The 14,186-nt window shown below is 49.2% G+C and overlaps 1 protein-coding gene across 1 annotated transcript in view; it reads right to left on the bottom strand.

Annotated features, from left to right (window-relative positions):
* The window catches only part of pdia5 (protein disulfide isomerase family A, member 5), a 38,290-nt gene continuing 24,104 nt past the window's right edge, over positions 1-14,186 (bottom strand). The window contains exons 12-17 of the mRNA XM_084478448.1: positions 13,957-14,027; positions 12,983-13,146; positions 11,719-11,849; positions 8,211-8,281; positions 2,227-2,361; positions 1-838 (exon numbers count right to left, since the gene is read on the bottom strand). Coding sequence (XP_084334574.1) covers positions 761-838; positions 2,227-2,361; positions 8,211-8,281; positions 11,719-11,849; positions 12,983-13,146; positions 13,957-14,027 — 650 coding nt within the window. The 3' untranslated portion in view covers positions 1-760. The remainder of the gene's footprint in view (positions 839-2,226; positions 2,362-8,210; positions 8,282-11,718; positions 11,850-12,982; positions 13,147-13,956; positions 14,028-14,186) is intronic.

The following is a 14,186-nucleotide window of genomic DNA, read 5'->3' as shown; positions in this document are numbered from 1 at the left end:
CACTTTCATAGCTATTTATTTTCCAAGACATGGATCGGCCCTTAAAAGGTTGAGGCAACGCCAGCATGTATTGATCTGTGATTGTAGCTCCAGAGGATTCTAGAATGATTATGGATTCTGACATAAAGTTTTGTACAAAAATATTGGAACCAGAAGAGAGGTATAATAATCTAGATCAGCATAATTCTCTCAGCCCGTTGGTGTTAACGTCACAGAGCGGTGTACACTGCTGTAATTCACATCAGGTGGCGTCTACACAACATGAACGCTCATCGCTTTATACTTGGGGTGTCTCTTACTACCACCACCACTGGCACGGACATAAACACCCACTTCCCCAACCCCCCCCAACCCAAATTCTGTGAAGGTGGGGGGGGGGGGGGGGGGGGGGTGGGGCAGGATTGCATAGATACAGTATAAGGTATAGCCTTTTTTTTTCTTTTTCTTTTTTTACATATGCAGTCACAGTATCTGTGGACAGAAAAATCAGTTTTGTTTGCATGTCTCTCATTAAAACATCCATGAAAAAGTCTGGAGGGGCCGGCCGCACTGCACGTACTCGGTCGTCGGTGTTTTCACAAACATGATCACCATGCTAGAATAATCTAAAATAAAAAGTAAACCTTCGCTGAGGTCGTCAAGTCTCCCACGTCAGTGCTGATCGGGGGCCGCTGCCAGGTGAAGGGGTCACAGTGCAATGACAAGCTCCGCCCCCCCCCGCCCCCCGCCCCCCACCCCCTCCCTCTACCAGTAACCAATCCTAGAGCTCCTCTCGCCGCTTCATCTTCTCCTGGTCCCGGCTCCTCAGGCTGCGCATGAAGCCCGTGAAGCCTGCTTCCTGTGGGGACACAAAGGACACGCAGGGTTTGTTCTGCTTTTGTTCTGACGGCGGACGGTACGACAGCAGTCAACACATCTGTTTGTTTTTCCGGTCATAGAACGTTCAGCCGTAACGGGGCGAGAGAGCTTCTGGGACATGTAAATATCTGCGGACAAAAGACTTTTCGGTTCTCGCTGTCGTTCACTGACGTGGAACGGTTTGAGCTCATGTGTGCACACTCGTCTTGAGCCTTCGTCTGCGGGCGGTTACAGAGTTTACAGCGGTAGAGAAAGGGAGTGAAAAACCAAAAAAGATCAAAAGTGCACCATGGCTAACTTAACCCGCTAGTGCACAAACCACACAGGCGATATTTACTAGGGATGCACCGAAATTTCGGCCACCGAAAATTTTCGGCCGAAAATGGCCCAAAAGCGCATTTTCGGCTTTTGGCCGAAACACTTATCACCGAAACAACACGGCCGAAACAGGAAATTGTGATGACGCAAACAAAAACCGCGGCCAGCACACGCTCGTCTGGATAAGCGCCTCTGCGCCAACATGTCTGTGGTGTGGGCATATTTCCATATATCTGAAAAAGACTAAATGTAGTAATCTAGAGAACCAGCTACAACCTTGTTTTCATCCAAACGAGCCGTCTTTAGCGACGGCTCGCTATGAGACCGCTTCTATGAGCTGTCGGCTGTCAGCCGCGAGCTTAGGTTGTTGTTGTTTTTTCAGTGCTAAATAAATATTTTTATACTTTTAATAATTGTAATTTATTTATTCTTTGAATTGCAATGCCTTGATTTGAGTGAGGTTAGTACACAGTCATAGCTATAAATGCAATGGTAGGCCTACTAATAATTGGCATAATAATTTATTTTGGTGTTTCAGTTTTTGGTTTTCGGCCTTGGTTTCCTCATTTTCGGTTTTCGGTTTCGGCCAAGAATTTTCATTTCGGTGCATCCCAAATATTTACATTTACATTTAAGGCATTTAGCAGACGCTTTTATCCATAGCGACTTACAGTAAGTACATTTGTCATCAGAAGGTGAAACAATATATCGCTTTTGATACAATATGGCTGGTAGATAATACGGCTTGAGAGAGCCTTTTTCGATAGCTCAACCCCCTAGTGGCCTAACCACAGGCTGGTTTCAGCTGGTAGAGAGAGTCTTTAGGGATATCTCAACCCCCTAGTGCCCTAACCACAGCCCTAACCACTGCCCTAACCACTGCCTGGTTTCGGCTGGTAGAGAGAGTCACAGGCAATAAGCCGTTTAAAGAGGCTGTTTCGATTGCGATCTGCAGTCAAAGTCATGCAGCGTGTCATGTTATTCTCCCTGGCGAAACTCACTTAACTTTCTTTCTTTCTAAAAGAAGAAAAAAAAAACTAAGTGTCTTACCCCCCGGTCTCCGTTGTACTTCTCTGCAAACTTGCCGTAGTTGTAGTGGATGAAGGTGGGGTATCCCTCCACCCCTTCCTGCTTACACAACTCGTGGTTCTGTCCCTTGGTGCAGTCCACCGCAGCGTATGCAATCTGAAGGGACGATAAACAAAAGGACCAGCGATTAATACGGCTCAAACGAGTAGCACACAGCTGTCTTTAACTAGCCGTCCCTGTGTGAGCATTTTTTTAACGCAGAGCCAACAAGTTAGTTTGTGTGGAAAGAACCTAAAAGGCATTCTGGTAACTGTAACCCAGGACACTTTGAAGGACGGATTGTTGTACACGCCACAAAGGAAACTGATTACATTTTCTGGTCATATGGGAAATCACAAGAAGAGGCTGATTTTTATCAAAGAGGGTGGAAACTAAACCCAGACGCGCGGGTTAAAGGAGAGCTTCAACACTGGGCCGTGGAACGCCTTGCTGCACGAGGAACTCCAGGAAGGCATTGTTTAAATGGCATCAGATGTTGACTATAAAAAAAAAGAATATGCATTGTATGATGTCGTTTTACATCTGTAGTCCATATGCAAACACATGTTGAACATTTCCTTGGTGTGTGTGCCCTAATGGCCGGCGAATATCAGTGCATGGTTGTTTTTGGTTAAATCACCATATTTAACTGCCTGGCTCGGACATGCAATATAAGAAATGAAAGAATGCAGCGCGGAGCTTCACCTCGTTGTTTATGGTAAGTGCTCACATGCGCTCTGCTGCTCTGCTGCTCAGACGGACGTTTCTCATCCCGGGACGTTATTGCTCTTCCTAGGTTTAGCTAGCAGCCCACTCACCCTCTTACTCCTCTTTTAAGTTAAACTGCTTCAAAACTAAATGGTAAAAAAAACACAAAACAGCCGCCCGCTTAGTAAGAAGAAAACAGAAGAAACCAACAAGTGAGAGTTATGCGGCGAGGCGTTACATCGATTAGCGGCACGCCGTCCCAATGAGCCGTAAATGTCGGCCGGCTGATATATGACTCACTCAGAGCGGCCCTTTGGCCAGCGGAAATGTCACCCCCTCCCTGGATGCTCACCGCCGGGCCCGGAGAACCCGTCACTGTCAAACAGCCGCCCGCCTTCCGGAAGGCTCCGCTCGTGCCGGCACCGGATGCAGAGGAGGGCTTAGTCACCCAGACAGAACACAACCAGACGCTTTCACCTCGCCGCCACTGCGCTCCCCAGCAGGAGTTCACCACATTGAACCGTTCGGCCTGATTAATAATGTTGCTGTTGTTATATATATATATATATATATATATATACATATATATACACACACACACACACACACACACACACACACACAGCGTTTCAGACTAAAGGGATGACGTATTGCATGGTGCAAGGACTTCTTGTCCTGGTCCAGCACATTATGGACCCTCTTGAGACGGGCCGAAGAGTCTTTGAAGCGGGGGCCCGGGGGCCCGGGGGCCTGGGGGCCCGGGGGCCCGTCTCCTGCCTGGTCTAGAAGGGGTCCTTGCTCTACATTGAGCCAATTAGTTCCTAAGTCCCCCTGCCAGCTCTACACCCTGTTAGTGTGTAACCCTACGCTCACAGTAGAATAAAGATAACAAAAATACCACACAAAGGTTTGTTGTCAACACACACACACACCTTACATGTTTTTTACACTGATGAATCTGCTTGAAAATATCATCAATATCCTCAATATCCTCCACCACAGGCCCCTGAACGAGCAGAACCGGGTAGTAAACATCAGTGATCCACATCAATGATCCTTAACTACCTATGAAGTGAGGAGTGTGTGTGTGTGTGTGTGTGTGTGTGTGTGTGCGTGTGTGTGTGTGTGTGTGCGTGTTAGTTTATTTCCTTTGCATATCCCTAGAACCGTTTATCTGATCCACTTCATTCTAGGCGTGTTTATTGCCAGCCACCCGAGGAAGTGTAAAGTCCACTTATTTGAACACACGACGCGTTCAAAACTAATAAACTTTGAAAAAGAAAGAAACCCCCGCCCCTCCCCCCCCCGCTGGGAGGGGCGGGGCTTAAGGACGGACCCCAGCGTGTCTTCAGCTACGCTGGTCTTCGTCAGTGAACCAGATGTGAACCAGGTGTGAACCAGGTGTGTTGCTGAGTCAGAAGTGGTTTGAATGAGCAAATCTGGAGAAAGATGCAAGCATCAATACGGAGGCACAGCAGTCGGCCGGTTCCTTTGGACAGCAGGTAGCAGACCTTCTTCAGCTCAATGCTCGTCTCTAGACGCGACTAATCCCAGTTGCTGGCAATCGACAGCAGCAGATTAAACCTGTGGCGGCTCGTTTCTCGATCGTTGCTATCGATTGTCCCATTGTCCCCGTCTCTCCCATTGATCTCTCTGTCATATTCTTGAGGAGCAGCATGTTTCCAGTTAGCTTGCCCCCCCCGGCATGTTGGCTGCTTTAGAACTGGGATTACTGACTGTTGTGTAGCACTGAGTGACGCGACCAACATGCAGTTCCTCTAACGGCCTACAGGCGGTTTACAGTGATGCTGAAAGACCCCTCAACACGTCAGGTAAAGGGAAATGCGATTTCATTCTCATAATAAAAAGCCAATACATATTTTCTTGGTTCAGTTAGGATCCCAATGGCTAGTTCATCTCTACATTATGGATTTTTAGAGGCCTTGTTTTATATTTTTATTTTAAAGATTTTTTGATTCATTAAAAAGTTATTGAAAAGGTATTGAATATTCATTACTATCGACCACTCAATTCCTGCCTTCAATGTGCCATGGATAGTTTCCCCCTGCTGGTTCCCAAAATCTCAATCGATAGTAGCAGATCTACACCCTCCAAAACTTGGTGTGTAACCCAAGGTCTGACGCCGCGGACGCTACATCCAGAGTTTCTTAACATTCAAGCATCGCCGCGGCCAGGAGAGCTGCGACCACAGTGGGGCGTGACCAGGGCCAGAGCCCGGGGACTGGAGGAGGGAATAAGGTCACGAGGTGGGACGCTCCGCATCCCCGGTCACTTCCGCAGCCTCAGCTTAAAGCTCGGGTGGAAAAACACAGGAGCCAGCAGAAGGCAGAGGCTCGAGGGGATTCACTTATTCACAAAAACACGATCACAAAAGGTGGAATGACAATAGATATATCTATAGATATATCTATATATAATAGGTTGGGTGGATGGATGGGTAACTGGGACAGACAGCAGGACGGGTTCCTGCTCAGTGCATGCGCTCATCGCAGGCCTTGTAGGAGGGGTCGACTCGTCATCTGCGCTCGGCATGCTCACAGAGCGCCGTCGACGCAAAGCAGGGCGGGCTCTGCTTTTAATCTCTGCCGTTGGGATGGTGACAACAACAACAACAACAACAACAAAGACAATTGCACCTTACCAACAAAGTGTGCAACGAATCACAGGAAGTCTCAATGGGGGGGGGGGGGAGTGCACAACCAGAGCTCGGCGTGTTTGCGTTTGTTTCTGGCTGACAGACGGAGACCTAGCTGAGGTAAACACTGCAGAGGGCGGGGCTGGTATAAATAGAGTTTAGACGTCATGCCATTCAGAGGACACAGGGAAACAACGTCGTTCCTGTCCACCATGTTTTAACTACAAGGCCTTCTGCTCAGGGGCAGAAATGGATTCCTTCAAGGATTTATTTACCCTCCCGGTGAATGAACGGCAAGCTCTGGACTTTGAGTGAAGCGTAAAACACGACCCGTGATTTCCCCCCCCACCATGAACACGGCTTTAGGTGACGGGTTTGATGAGCAGGTTGCTGTGTGTGGAGGAGACACACAGGAGGAACTGGGGTCGATCTATCACACCGACACTCATCTAAAGAACATTATGTCACGTTAAACATGAACCCTGTGGCAGGGAAGGAGCTGTTTGGCCGCTACATCCAAACAATGGCCGGCCTTTGTGCCTGCTACACTACATCAATAAAACTCAATAATAAAACATTAAATTGACACTTTTACTTGTCCCTATAAATACGTGGATTTGGCTAAAAGCTGAGGTGTGTCAGGCGGGTCCGTTTATGCGTTTCAACGCACCACATTACAGTGTTTACATGAATACTGTAGTCGTGTAGTCGTGCTGTAATAGCTTTATTAGGAAGTCCTTTAATGGGCGCCGTGTAGTTCAGGAAGTACAGCGGGTTGACTGGTAACCGGAAGGTTGCTATTTCGATCCCCGGCTCTTCCCAGATTGAGTGTCGAGGTGTCCCTGATCAAGACCCCTATCCCTGACTGCTCCTGACAAGCTTCGCCCTAGCATGGTTGACACCGCCGTCGGCGTGTGAATGTGTGTGTGAATGTGTGCGTGAATGTGTGTGTGAATGTGCGTGTGAATGTGTGTGTGAATGGGTGAACGTGAGGCAATATCTTAAAGTGCTTTTAGTGGCCGCTGGTTATAAAAGCGCTGTATAAATGCAATCCATTTACCATGAGGAACACATCCTGAACGACGTTGTGTGAAGGGACACAGGATACTCTTTGTTGACCCATTGAACACAAAACAACAGAAAGGAAAAATCTATTTCTGAGGACCTGGGTCCACAGAACGGGCACGTGGCTCAATCCGTCCTGAGGCACAGCCCCCTCTCTTTGTAGGAGGCACTCCTGCAGTCTCACTCCTGACTGCCGTCCAGATTTCTACAGATATGTTCTCTAATCCTCTCCATCTGAAACTGATTCCAGAAGATTCCAAACTATTGAGCAAGCCGAATGATCCGAGAATTAGACACTTAAAAAAAAAGATCACCCTCTGTTGATGTAACGTGTTGACACCGTGGATTACGGCACTCTGAGGAATACCGCGTCGTCTCTGGGAGTGTGTGTGTGTGTGTGTGCGCGTGCGTGTGAGTGGCCATGTGTGCGTGTGCGTGTGCGTGCGTGTGCGTGCTTAAGGAGTGAGTCACATAATAAGGAGGACGTACTGAAAGCGTCAGCGGGGCTGAACCTTGGAGTGAGAGCGTATTTACAGCGAGTGGGAGTTGGAATGCATTACGAGAGGTCACTCAGCCCCGGGGGACGGGGGAACGCAGGGCCGCACAGCGCTGGTGTGTCTCCTTGTTTCAGGTCCGCAAACATCACACAACCTCACATAGCCCCGAGTGAAGCGGGGGTCAGGGGCCCCGGTCCCGTGGGGTGAAACGTACGAAGGGAAGAGACGGCTGAGGCGGCGGGGTGCAAAAGCTGGAGAGTGGAACTCTCTCAGGACGCGCCGGAGCGGGTCCCCTCATGGGGCTCTGTGTTCACACGTGACCTTGACCCACTTCTGACCTCATGGGGCTCTGCGTTCACACGTGACCTTGACCCACTTCTGACCTCATGGGGCTCTGCGTTCACACGTGACCTTGACCCACTTCTGACCTCATGGGGCTCTGCGTTCACACGTGACCTTGACCCACTTCTGACCTCATGGGGCTCTGCGTTCACACGTGACCTTGACCCACTTCTGACCTCATGGGGCTCTGCGTTCACACGTGACCTTGACCCACTTCTGACCTCATGGGGCTCTGCGTTCACACGTGACCTTGACCCACTTCTGATGACGGGAATGTGCTTCAATTTGATGACTTTTGTTCATTTTAACGCGTCGTTTGTCTTAAGTGTTAACAATGTGTGCTTTTTTTAAAAAGTACACTTATTATTATTCCTCCCCTTACAGCAGTATCCTCTTTTTATTGTGTAAACGTCATTAGCATATTTGCTCGTAAAGGGCAACACATATAATATAATGAATTAATATAATGAATTACCATACTGCGGGTCAATATTTACCCATTGTAGCACACAAACAACATGAGCGCTTCTGTACCGACACCACAGAGATGGGAGCTTCAGCCGTCAACGTCTCACAAATACAGAGAATAATGGTGATTAGACTCCCATCATGTGCTGATAATATACAGCACACACACACACACACACACACACACACACACACACACACACACACACACACACACACACTGGGGGTACCTTGCGGTCGTCCTTGAAGGTGTCCGCGGCGGTGGTGAAGTGTGGGACGGAGCTCTTGCAGTGGGGACACCCTAGAGGAGAGCAGACGACACACTGGTGTCAACAAATGCATTTATACACTTTTTGCGTTTACTTTATTTTCAAAATTATTCATTTTAATTTTATTTAGCTGACCAATGATCAATATCAATGATTACCTGATCAATAAGGGGGGGGGGGTGCGCGCGCGCGCGCGCGCACACACACACACACACACACACACACACACACACACACACACACACACACACACACACACACACACACACACACACACACACACACACACACACACACACACACACACACACACACAGTGGTACTCCAATGCTATTGGGTGCTAACACCATGTACATCGGATTGGACTGGTATTCATAAAAAAGAAAGAAAAAGACAAGGAATCGATGGCGTTATATCATCGCACTTCCTCAAAGACATATCTGAAGAGACATAAAACACCCGGGCCCATAAAAAGTGACATGTGCCTTACAGGATTAGCCTACGTTAGGGATAGCTCACTTTTATTTTATGAAGTGTAATAAATCTTTTTATGACCGTCGTAAAATTGACTGACCTAACCCCCACCCCCCCCCCAATCCATCTCCTTTTCCCCCATTGGCTGTCCAACGTTCAATACAATGTTTACCCCTTTGGGCCCAGGAACACTGTACGCCTAGCCCCATACGGTATGGCCCACACAGGGGGAGGACGTCTCTGCCATATTGCTGTGTGGGGCAGAAGGGCTAACCAGCTGTTTTCACTGTACTTGCATGTCTAACAGGGACCAGTTTGTTTCAAAGCCTTTCCATATTGTCAAGACTACGGTACTGCACAGATTATGTTGAGAAGATACAAAGGACTCATAGTCCCAGTAGGGGAATTCATTTAGAACCAGACGGCTGCTTTCAATACAATAACGAGTCACGTTGCTAAGGATATTGCAGGAGTTTGAACTTTCATTTCTTTGTGCAGTGCTACTTCAGAGTGGCCCAAATAACTTTTAAGGATTTTAACGTTTCTTCACAGTGCCTTGTGCTTAAACAACAACGCTGATAGACAAGACAATCAGCAACACACTGGTCATTATGGAAGTGAGTCACGCAGTCTCCCAAAGGGCTTTTAAGACAAGATCATCAAACTAGCAATTGACAGCACGACGGTGGTGCAGTTTGTAGTCTGATGTTCAATTGTCCACTACTCTGTCCTACTAAGAAACATAAAGACGGAGGGGAGACTGAGGGCTGCTTCACTCATCAACAACACAACTGAGCTGCTCTGCCATTTCACTGATCCATCTCCTCAGAGCCCATTGGCTGATGGCGCCGCTTCAGAACCCAGAACCCTGAGCCAAACGACGGCGGCAAACACAAACGGGTGCTTTTGTTTTTCAACACTCTTGTGTGTGTCACGAGGGGGAAGAATTACTGTAACAATTAACCAGCTCCCTCCGCGGTTCACACACACACACACACACACACACACACACACACACACACACACACACACACACACACACACACACACACACACACACACACACACACACACACACACACACACACACACACACACTTTTTAAACCCAAAGGTTTTGGTGACAGGGGCGGCCTTCCGTTGCTGCAGAAGAGACACTCTGAGGGAGGAGGGAGCGAGGCGAGGGAACAGAGTGCATGTAGCGTGTAATTGTGCCGGAGTGCCTCTCTGGTTTCACAGGTTTACCGTCGTGACACTAAGAGCCGCGCGCCGTAACGACACCCGCTGCCCTCGTCCGTCCTCCACGCAGCCCAGATTGTCTTTTCATTTTTTTTTTGTCCTTCACTTTGTGCCCACATAATTACAGAGCGACAGAGCCAGAGAGAGACGGGAGAGGAGAGACGGAGAGGGAGGGAGACTAAATAAAAGTAAAAGACATTCAGTGCCAGAAAGAAGAGTGACGAGAAGAGATTACACTCAGAGAGATGACGGATGAAGAGGAACGGCGAGACGGAAGGCGAGAGCGTCACGACGGCCGGGAGGGAGACAGATGGGAGGACAGGTAGAGGGGGTTGTTGTGACCAGCGTGGGGTGTGATTTAACACAAGACGTAGTGTGCGCCGCGCCATACGTATTGTTCAGGGGATGTTAAAACCCACTGAATCATTATGTATTGTAACTAAACAGCACTTAACACAACGCGTTCAGATGGCTGCTAATGGGGTATTTAGCGCATCCGACTGCTGTGTGGATACATAATATGTACACAAGGAGCCAATTAGCTCCTTACGTTTCCAGAGGATTATTAGAGGAGAGAGAGAGAGAGAGAGAGAGAGGATGAGAGAGAGAGATGAGAGGAGAGAGAGAGAGAGAGAGAGAGAGAGAGAGAGAGAGAGAAACCAGAGCAAAGAGCAACAAAAGGATAATGGTCTTAGGGAGGGTGGCTTGTCTGATACGTGTTCAGCCGCCACCCAACAGTCTGCTCTAACAAACGGCCCTGCTGATCAAACAGAGGCTGGTACAAACGGACGTTTGGGCGGACGCCAAGATCATTCTAAATTGCACATTGCTAATATTGTATTTCCTCACACAAGCGGGGGAATTATGGCAAATGCTAGTATAGTTTTATCTATCTTTTTTATACTAAAGAGCCCTTATTATAGCAGCGGTTGTGAGTGCTGAGGCAGTAGGAGCCCCCTGCACGGTGAAACACTGACATCACCAGACGGACGGTGGGGAGACGATGGACCAGTTGGTCCAGTCCACTGGGACTGGACCAACTGGTAGACTGATCCATCATCATAGATCAAGGTGAACACTCTAGATGTCACTTTGCCACATTTTGAGATGACTTGTAATGGCCAATCACACGCACCAAAAAAAAAAAAATACAAGACATTTTAAAGCTTAAAAGTCATGAGAGCCACATGGTGTCATTGTCGTGAATAAAATGAACGTGTGCTTGCTATTGCTGTCACGAAGGCCTCATCAAACCGCCTCATCCCCCCACTGCAGTTCCTTTAAATTCCTGTTTGATTCCTTTATAATGCAATGTATGTTTGCACCCCGTTGACACACACCACATATTGCTTTTCCAATTGACATCAGCATTCATTCATCTATAGATAGATATTATACACGGTGCACATTGTTTTGTATGAGTCTGTGTAATAAGATTAGGCTGCATGCAGTAGTTGGAGCGATGTCAACATGTTCCAAACATCAGTATCCATTAACTTTTATTGGAGTCATCTCCCCCTGGGTGCTGGTGGCTGAGGTGGGGTTCTACTGCTGCTGATCTGAGTACTTAGCCTGCAACGCTTTCCCGCGATGGGCATAAAATAAAGATTTCTTTTATGAAATCAAATCTCCGAAATCTACGATCTGACACGGTGCACAACAGACAAGTCCTGGGAAAAGAATCGACGTTGGCTCAGACAATATCCCACACTAATATACATGTACACACACACACACACACACACACACACACTTACAGGGAGCGTAGAACATGACCAGGGCGTGCTTCTTCTTCTTCAGGGCCTCCCGGAAGTCCTCCGAGCCCAGGTGGATGACGCTGGAGGGCTGGTCCTCCCACGACTGCTCTGGGGGCGGGGGCGCCTGGGGGCTGGGGGGGGGGGGGGGGGGGAGGGAGAGGAAAGAGGGAGAGAGAGAGGGAGAGGGAGAGGAAGAGGGGGAGGGAGAGGGAGAGGAAGAGGGGGAGGGAGAGGGGGACGGAGAGGGAGAGGGAGAGGGAGAGGAAGAGGGAGAGGAAGAGGGAGAGGAAGAGGGAGAGGAAGAGGGGGAAGAAGATGGGGAGGGAGAGGGGGAGGGAGAGGGAGAGATAGAGGAAGAGGGGGAAGAAGATGGGGAGGGAGAGGGGGAGGAAGAGGGAGAGGAAGAGGGGGAGATAGAGGAAGAGGGGGAGATATGAGGAAGAGGCATAGGGAGAGGAAGAGGGGGAGGGAGAGAAGAGGGAGAGGGGAAGACAGACAGAGACAAACAGAGTAAACTTAGTCCAGTTTCTTTCTCAAGATTGATGAACGTGAGCTGTGAGTAAACGTGAGCTGGTGCATTAATTCTTTGCTTTCCAACCCGGAAGCGACCCGCTCTATAAAGCGTGACCTCTGGTCGACCCCTAGCTTTACGAGGCCCTAATAGCAACAGCCGCACAGATACCATCACCTTGGCCGTTACTTTTTACAGCGGCCCCTAAAATATAAATCGTTCCATTAAAGAACAGGAGGTTGTTCCAAATGAATCAAAAAGACGAAATGCATCAAATTATTGTGGCGATTAATGGACTCTTAAATCACTCCTTTGGCTGAATGCGGGGCGGGCGCGTCACGCAAGGGAAGAATACGATGAGCTTGTAGCACTAGCCGGTTGGAGTGAGGATATCATTGACACACGTCTCGGACTCAACACTGATTATTCAGACTGGCGCCATTTGGACTCCGTTATGGAGACTCCTACTTATCTGGTTTTAAATGCAACGTGTACGGTTCATAGGTTGACCTCTGAATTAGTCATTCAGCAAGTCAATATCATATACTTATAACTTAATAACTTAAGTGTTATTTATCGTTGATGCAGACACCAGACTTTGTGACCTGACCACGCCCCCCTGGCCCCGTGGTCCGCTCCTCATGGACTCTAGACCCCTCTGGGCGGGCGCAGCCCTTCAGACCGTTCTCCAGGCGACTGGCCCCCCCCCCCCCGTCACCTGCAGGCGAGTCAGAGGCCGGAGCAGAGACTCACTTGTGCATGAAGTGGAGGATGCTGTCCTTGCTGCGGAGCTGGGGCAGGGCGTACATGTCCTGGCCCTTCTCAAAGTACTTGACGGTGGGGAAGCCCGATATCTTGAAGCGCTCGCCGGTCGCCTTGTGGATGGTGGTGTCCATCGCCGCCAGCACGCCCGGACTCTGTGTGTGGGGGGGCGGGGGGGGGGGGGGGGATCAGCGATGGGGCTCGACCGACCGCAGAGACACAGGCGTTGAGGACCACCTCGGTTCAAAGCGCGCCGATTCACACATTATTGGTTTCTCTACGTTATGGCCGGTAGAACGTTCCACCGTCATGTTCATAATACTAGAAGGGTGAACGGTAACACAAACAGCACAACAACACCACCGCCTCCCTCTGCACAATAAAACCAAACTCACAAACACAGGCGAGAGAGAGAGAGAGTGAGGGGAGGAGAAGAGGGAAAATAAATGATGTTATGGACCTTGAGGACAGGGGGAGAGTGAGAGGCTCTAGATTATCCGCAGCAGATAATGACCAGGATCTCCCCACTGACTTGGGCTGGGCTGGGCGCCACGATGAGCCTGTGTGTGTGTGAGCGTGCGCATGTAAGAGTGTGAGCATGTGTACGTGTGGACATGTTCGCGTGTTTGTGCGTGCGTGAGTGTGTGTGTGTGTACCACACCCTACCTAATGTGAAACAGACTAAGCTGTGGCCCTTTAGGAGGCTTGGCGCCGTACTGGGGGTTCTGACTAAAGACACCCCAGGGCCTCTCCAGGGCCCTGCTGTTGCAACGCCTGCAGGTTAACATCACTGCAGCCCTTCGCTCTCTGACCAGATAGCGCCCGTCCAGTCAGGACAAAACAAACAAAGCCAAGGTGTGGAAAAAAACGCTGACATGACTGTGCCATGCAATAAAATATGCAATCGTGCACAGTGTGTGACACACACACACACACACACACACACACACACACACACCACTTACGTCAGAGCCCTTGTTGAGGATCTCAGCGGCCCCGTCGTACTCCGGCTTCATCTTCTTACAGTGGCCACACCCTGCAGGGAGCGGAACACGTGAGTCACCCCGCGGCCCTCAGCACACACTATATACATATATATAATATATATATATAATATATATCTAATATAGACGCAGGCCCAGCCGCGCGCCCAGAGGAAATGACCTCGCCGAAAACCCGACACCGGAGAATCGCG

Source organism: Micromesistius poutassou, assembly GCF_964030765.1.
Source record: "Micromesistius poutassou genome assembly, chromosome: 14".
Lineage (NCBI taxonomy): Eukaryota > Metazoa > Chordata > Actinopteri > Gadiformes > Gadidae > Micromesistius > Micromesistius poutassou.
This window is presented reverse-complemented; position numbering and strand designations above follow the sequence as displayed.